At 36.3% G+C, this 8,089-nt stretch overlaps 2 protein-coding genes across 2 annotated transcripts; one reads left to right on the forward strand and one right to left on the reverse strand.

The window, feature by feature from the left end:
* Positions 1–957, forward strand: LOC100474350 (olfactory receptor 52Z1). Its single transcript, XM_002931261.3, has one exon. The coding sequence runs from the start codon at positions 1–3 to the stop codon at positions 955–957; it is 957 nt and encodes a 318-aa protein (XP_002931307.3).
* Positions 958–7,230: 6,273 nt separating this feature from the next.
* On the reverse strand, positions 7,231–8,082 carry LOC117803292 (olfactory receptor 51V1-like). Its single transcript, XM_034665613.1, has one exon. The coding sequence runs from the start codon at positions 8,059–8,061 to the stop codon at positions 7,231–7,233; it is 831 nt and encodes a 276-aa protein (XP_034521504.1). The 5' UTR covers positions 8,062–8,082.
* Positions 8,083–8,089: the final 7 nt, after the last annotated feature.

Genomic DNA, 8,089 nt, shown 5'->3' on the forward strand with positions numbered 1-8,089 from the left:
ATGACAATCTCTTCAAACCACACCAGCCTTAGAGATATTTGGCACACCGTGATTGGGACCCCAGGACTAGAAGATGTGCACACATGGATTTCTATTCCCATCTGTTCCATGTACATAGTTGCTGTCGTAGGCAACATCTGCTTATTATTCCTGATCTTTACTGAGTGCAGTCTTCATGAACCCATGTATCTTTTCTTGTCCATGTTGGCCCTGGCAGGTATCTTTCTCTCCACAGTCACCACGCCAAAGATGTTAGCAATCTTCTGGTTCCAAGATGGGGGTATTTCTGTTGGTTGCTGTGTGTCCCAGATGTTTTTTCTACACTTCATCTTTGTGGCAGAGTCTGCCATATTGCTGGCCATGGCATTCGACCGCTATGTAGCCATCTGTTATCCACTAAGATATACTACCATCCTAACCCCTTCAGTCATTGGAAAAATGGGCATTGCATCTGTGATTAGGAGTTTCTTCATCTGCTTCCCCTTGGTTTTTCTGGTTTATCGGCTTACCTTCTGTGGGAGGAATATTATTCATCACTCATATTGTGAACATATGGGCATTGCCAGGCTCGCCTGTGATAGCATCAAAGTCAACATCTACTATGGGGTGATTGTGGCGCTTTTTTCTACATGCCTGGATGTGGTGCTTATCATCATCTCCTATGCCCTTATACTCCGTACTGTGTTTAGAATTCCTTCCCAAGATGCCCGACTGAAGGCTCTGGGTACTTGTGGCTCCCATGTCTGTGTTATCCTACTATTCTATACTCCAGCCTTTTTTTCATTCTTTGCTCACCGATTTGGGGGCCATAATATACCACTCCATGTACATATCCTCCTTGCCAATCTTTATGTGGTGGTACCACCTGCTCTCAATCCAATCATTTATGGAGTTAAGACCAAACAAATTCAGGAGAAGTTTATGCAGGTGTTTTCTATGAGCAAGAAATTATGCTGATATTGACTATATGTAACTTAATTTTTCATTTTTCTATGTAACTCCATTATTTGTAGAGTACTTCAAATTATATCAGACATCTTACACCATGCCAGCATTAGGAGAGGATGATAATAATAAATTTTTGAGATCATGTTAAAAACTTATTTATTTATTCATTTATTTTATTGCTGATTTTGTTCAGGACAGTATCAGCTCAAGGACACCTTATACTCTGTGTAAATTTTGAGATTAGTTACAACAGACTTAAAGCACAATGACTTAATAACTATCTTCAATTTCATATTGACAGAAAAATAGGAAACGTAAAAAAAATAGGAAAAGTAAAAACACAACCTACACACTAAAAAAAAAAAATGGATAAAACAGAATCCCAAATCAACTTAACAGGTTTTCTTTCCATTTCCCTATATTACCTTTGTAGTTAAGAGAAAATAGTATGTATTTAGCATTATGATAGATTAGTTGAGCATTTAAGCTCTAAGTCCAAGTTCTGAATTTCAGATTTCTTGCCTTATTAAAGAGTAGTCACCCTTTCTGGGTTTCTATATATTTATCTTTATAGTGAGCATAAAATATTACATATTTTATAAGGTTGTTGAAAGTATTAAATAAGATGATTTACACAAAGCTTGTAAAACAGTGCATAACACAGTGAGAATCAAAGAATGTTGCCTGTTGCTATTAGTAGTAGTAGTTTGTTCAGCNTGTGTAAATTTTGAGATTAGTTACAACAGACTTAAAGCACAATGACTTAATAACTATCTTCAATTTCATATTGACAGAAAAATAGGAAAAGTAAAAAAAATAGGAAAAGTAAAAACACAACCTACACACTAAAAAAAAAAAATGGATAAAACAGAATCCCAAATCAACTTAACAGGTTTTCTTTCCATTTCCCTATATTACCTTTGTAGTTAAGAGAAAATAGTATGTATTTAGCATTATGATAGATTAGTTGAGCATTTAAGCTCTAAGTCCAAGTTCTGAATTTCAGATTTCTTGCCTTATTAAAGAGTAGTCACCCTTTCTGGGTTTCTATATATTTATCTTTATAGTGAGCATAAAATATTACATATTTTATAAGGTTGTTGAAAGTATTAAATAAGATGATTTACACAAAGCTTGTAAAACAGTGCATAACACAGTGAGAATCAAAGAATGTTGCCTGTTGCTATTATTAGTAGTAGTTTATTCAGTCTGCATCTCACAAACACTGGACCTGCAGGATAGAGAAAGGAGGCTCCTTATATCACATAATGTCAGACATTCCGGGACACAATGATTTAGGTAATCTTGGGGGCAACAAACCATTTTAATTTCTCAGTGTGAATGCAGAAGAAAGATTTTGTCAGAGATAGACATTTAAGAATTATTAGATATATATGAGTTGAAGCATTAAAATGGATTAAAATTCCGTATCTGCTCCTCAAATGAATATTAAAGTAGCAGTAACCATCCTGGTCATTATGTGAATGCTATGAACTACATTTTTTTCATGATAGGAGCAATAATTATTACTGTTATAAGTAACAGTAAAAGATATTCATTAGGGAATTAAAGCAACAACGGGATGTCAGATGACATAAATATTTAACAAAATAATAAATAATAAAGGAATTTTGCATGTTCACTTGTACAAGTACTCATGCAAATTTACAAATGTGTGTTTATTTGCTCACACCATTGCTGTTGAAGGTGAAAACTAAAAACATAAATGCACAGGATGAATGCATTACAATACACTTAAAATATAGTGTAATTATTATTACAGAAAAAATTACAACAAAGTGGTAATATGGAAATAAGCGAAATTTTTTGTTTATTTTTTGTTTTTGTTTTTTTTTAAAGAGAGGAGGAGGGGGAGGGGTAGAGAGAGGGAGAGAGAGAATCCAAGCAGACTCCATGCCCAGCCAGGAACCTGATGTGGGGCTTGATCCTACAACCTGATATCATGACTTAAATCAAAATAAAGAGTCAGACACTCAACCGGCTGAGCCACCCAAGCACCCCTAAGCTTAATTTTTTTTCAAGATTTTTTATTTATTTGAAAGACAGACAGAGGAGCCCAAGGGGAGGGACAGAGGGAGAGGGACAAACAGACTCCCCGTTGAGTGCAGAGACTGAAGGGGCTCCATCCCAGGACCCTGATATCATGACCTAAGCCCAAGTCAGATGCTTAACCCACTGAGCCACCCAGGTGCCCCAAGCTTAAAATGTTTTAAAGAGAAATTACAGGTTAAAAGATGGAACATATCAGATAATTAAATAAATGGGTGTACACACACATACATATTCATAAAAGGAATCATACATACATGCATATTTGCACCAAAATTCTGAAAGAATATAGAGAATTCTATTAATATTGTATAAATTTTTGAAAGAACTATTGACTTGATTCTTTTATTTTAAGTGACATATTGGGGTTGGGAATTGATATAAGTGTAGTACAGTAGAGAAGCTTACTTATGCCAAGAATACATAAACATTATTTTATAATAAATAGAAGTTGACAAAATTGAGAAATATTACCATGAAGAGTTAGTTGAAACCTATCAGTATATATCTGTATATCTATATTTCATAAATATAGATATAGTTATATATATTTGAAATACCAAGGTATTTTGCCTTTTGAGAACCATTGATTTTTCTTTGCCTCCACTAAGTCTACTGTCATTAAGTGCTTCTGTTAGAGGGTACCAGCTAGAATAAGGGTAGAGAGGAAGGTTTAGATGCAGAGGAAGGAACTTTTAAACACAAAAGAGGAGTAGGAGAACCCCTTTCAGCATGAGATGGGGAAGAGACACAGATGGGAAAGGAGAGGGAAGATACAGTCTTCAAGGTCCTAGTTTCAGCTGCATACTCTCTGACCCTCATTAAAAAAACATACAAAACCCATAAAAAACATACAAACCCAATGACTTTTGAACAGGAAGATAAAAGCAGGGGGAGATGAATACCTTATTTCCTGCTTTAATATCTGAGGGAGATTTCTTAGCAAGTTGCCTCGTGCCATCATGGGAGAGCAGTGTTAGCATAAAAATGATCATGAGACATGATCAATCAGAGAACTGTTTTCCTTCTGTCTCACACGGGCAACAAATGAATTTGGAGTTCTTCACAGCACTGTGGGGAGAATAAAGATCATGGCGAATGCTGGCTAGGGAAGTTGAAAATGCAGTTGCTTTGGCTAGAGAAAAAAGGTTCTGTAGCCAAGGGCCATAGACACAGATGTTAGAGTTGGAGAAGTAAGAGAAAATGGGTCAGGTTTCAGGGCTTGTAGATTAAGATCCAATGTTTTGGAGGCCTCACTAAGGAGATTCAGGAGAAAATTATCAAATTTCAGCAGAAGCTGCAGAAAGAATAAAGGCCCATGCAGAGTAAGGGGGTAAGATGAGGTTCGTTCAACAAGGCTCAGCCAAGTACTACAGACGCACACCAGGGGCCCATCCAGTTCTCTCATCCAATCCCTCAGTGTTGGCTGGACATGTTGGCTTCCCCTTAAGCACAAGCAACAAGGAATTGTATGGGAGTGGGAATGAGTGGCAGAGAGCTCTGGAGGAAAGAAATAGTCTAGCAGAGAGCATCAATTTCCAACTGACAAGAAAGTTACTGAAATAGATACAGAAAATACATTTTTTAAACTCAAAACTTTAATTGACCTGTATAAGCGGGAAGCTGGAGCTTCAGACAGACATTGACACAGATAGAGTCTCTTGGAACAAGATAACACTAAAAATCAAAACAAAGGCAAAACTCACCACATTTGACTTTTTGAGTATAAAGTACAAAGATTATTACATAGGATTTGGTATACCATAATACTGGCTGAGAGAAGAATGGTCTATTAAATAATTGGTTCAACTGGTAATGCATTTAAACCTGTATTTACATCAATACACAACTTAAAATTCTTTTTTTTTTTAGATTTATGTTCATATTGTCTATGGTACTTTCTTTTTTTATTATTATGTTGTTAGCCATGTATAGTACGTCATTCGTTTTTGATATAGTGTTCAATGATTCATTGAAAATTCTTAACTCACATCATGAACGGAACCACCAACAAAAACAAGTTGAAAATGGGGTGTAAGGCGATATAAAATGAGACCATAGTAACAGAGATAATAGTGGTGTGAAACTGTACCACCCTGTAGAACTAATCCGAGGATTAATAGCAAGAATCACTGTCAGGGTAGTGTTTCCACGGTTCCTGGCATAAGATAGGCATCTGGTGAATATAAACTAAACATTATTTTTACGGTGATGATGATGATAATGATTACTATCACTATGATGATTGTCATATTATTAAAAGTAAAGATATAAACATCAAAAGTAAACTCTACCAGTTTGGGGAAAACACTTTTACAATTGTATAGTATGTATGCTTATAGCAGTGTTATTCAAAATCAAAGCTGTAAAGCACTAAAGTGTCCATCGACTGATATATGAACACACAGTTTACTCTATGTGGTACCATGGAATAAGATTCAATCATAAAAACAAACTGTGCATATAGGCAATATGAGAATGTCTCCCAAGAGCATTATTGCAAGAGAAAGAATCCAGATATAAAGATTACATTATTTATAATTTAATTTACATGACCTGCTCTTAAAGGGAAAACTGAATGACAGATTGATCAGTTTAGTGACTTCCAGAGCCTGGGGTTGTGGGAGAAGATTGACCACAAAGAGATAAAAGGGCACATTTGGAAGGGGACGGAAATATTCCATATCTTGATTATGGTGGTGACTACATGACTATAAATGTTTTTCAGAGCTCATCGACCTGCACATGCACATCTAAACAGAGCAAACTGCACTTTGTAAATATACATCAAAAAAACTTGCCTTAATTATATTACATAGATTACATAAATATAATTGTAGCAATAATATTTTGAGGAAACACACATACCAACAGAATCTAAATACTTACACTATGTTACCATCCATGATTTACTTTAGTGATCTTTCTGTTTTTATTCATGAGATATTTTTATGATGGTTGCATAATCATTTAATAAGCTTCATATTAAAAAGTACAGAAGGAAAATAAGAAAGCAGGAAATGTCATGTCATTTGAAACTAAAGCAAAGAATATATCCAAATTCCATCACTTACTACCTCCTCAAAATTTGACATATCATTTAACTTTCATGTGTTTCAAACTATTCATTTATGTAATAAAAATAATACCTACCATAGAGTCCTGATGTGGATATAAATTAGAAACATTAGGGGGTGCCTGCATGGCACAGTTGGTTAAGCATCTGACTCTTGATTTCAGCTCAGGTCATGATCACAGGGTCCTGAGATCGAGCCCCGTGTTGGTCCCCTCGTTGTGTGTAAAGCCTGCTTGAAAGTCTCTATCTCCCTCTCCCTCTGCCCCTCCCCTGCTCTTTCTCTAAGAAAAATTAATTCATTATTTTTTTTAAAAAGGAACATATTTATATTAGTTGGCCATAGTAACACTTTATGCTCTCTCTCTGTGTTTATTTGTTTTAAACTGGGGCAGGAAATTTAAATGAGATGTGGACTCATAGGAAGTATTTTCAAATGGTTTTCAAATGGTAGTTGTTATTTGCACTATTTGGATAAACAAACTAATCACAAAAGTCTACTTCATTCTACCCTGGCAATTACTGTCTGTCAGTATCCTTAGGTCAATTACTAAGGAAATTTTGCTAGGGAAAGATTGCTTGGCTTGTGAGTAACTTGGTATCGAGATTAGTTTTTGTTGTTTGTCTCACTACTTTTAAAATGATCCATATAATCCAGTTTCTTTATGATATTTACTCCATTACATGACCATGTGGCTAAAGAGGTTAGCAGGGAGAATGGCTGAAAAATAAACAAGAATGTTACCTAAGTTAGTGGAAATGGCCTAAGATCATTGTTGACCCTTTAATAATTACTTAAAGGACTTTAATCAGTAAAATTTATCTTCTCTATAATGAGTGGACCCCAAACTACCTTCACTCAACTGGACATAGTAAGGTATACATTTTAATAGTGAATGTGCCTTATACATTAATATGATTCTCAGCCCATCATATATGCATTTTCTGATTTATAAAATTCATCACAATATAACCCATATCAGTTTCACTGACTTATGGTTGTGGGGAAAAATGGAGAGGGAGTCACATGGAAAACATACAAATAAAGTCATTCAATACATTTATAAATATTTACTGACTCTTACTCTTTCAAGCTCCACTTATTGACTTTTAAATACGTTCACATTTGATCTAAAGACTTACATTCTTTTCAGATAAAACAATCTCTGGACTCTCCTTCGTATTTGTTGGGTCTTGATACTGTAAATAATGGGGTTCATCAAAGGTGGGAAAAGGGTATAGATGTTGCCCATGAGGACATGGACCAATGGTGAGAGGTGTTTTCCAAAGCGATGTACCATAGTCAAACCAATGATTGGGATATAGAAAACTGAAACAGCACAGATGTGAGATACACAGGTCTGCAAAGACTTGATTCTCTCCTCCTGTGATGCAATAGCTAAGACTGCATGCAAGATCATGATATAGGAGATAAGTATGAGCACTGCATCCAACAATAGGTTGCTGATTACCAAGGCTAGACCATAAATGCTGTTGAAGCGGATGTCTGAACAGGCCATTCTAATTAAGTCTTGGTGCAGGCAGAAAGAGTGAGAAAGGATGTGGGGGTGGCAATAATTTAAGAACTTTAGGCCAATGATGACTGGAGGTATGAGTAAAGAGCTCCTACATAAGATTGCCACCCCAATTTTCATGGTTTTGTCACTAGTTAGGATGGAAGAGTAGCGTAGTGAGTTGCAAATGGCAATGTAGTGGTCAAAAGCCATAGCAAGGAGGACAGAGGACTCCATGAAGGACAAACCATGGATGAAGTAGGACTGGGCAATGCAGGAATCCAGGCTGATCTCACGAATGATCCCCCACAGGACCCCCAGCACCATGTACATAGTGGACAGCCCCATACACAGGTCAGTGAGGGCCAGCATGGCCAGGAAGTAGAACATGGGCTGGTGCAGGCTTGGCTCCATCCGGATCACATGCAGCACCATACAGTTTCCCAGGAAGACCATGGCATAGATGGAGGAGAAAGGGATGGAG

Source organism: Ailuropoda melanoleuca, chromosome 8, assembly GCF_002007445.2.
Source record: "Ailuropoda melanoleuca isolate Jingjing chromosome 8, ASM200744v2, whole genome shotgun sequence".
Classification (NCBI taxonomy): domain Eukaryota; kingdom Metazoa; phylum Chordata; class Mammalia; order Carnivora; family Ursidae; genus Ailuropoda; species Ailuropoda melanoleuca.

Bases quoted from the DNA above. Each gene is read 5' to 3' on its own strand.
- LOC100474350 (XM_002931261.3), top strand. From the start codon at position 1: ATGACAATCTCTTCAAACCACACCAGCCTTAGAGATATTTGGCACACC.
- LOC117803292 (XM_034665613.1), bottom strand. From the start codon at position 8,061: ATGGTCTTCCTGGGAAACTGTATGGTGCTGCATGTGATCCGGATGGAG.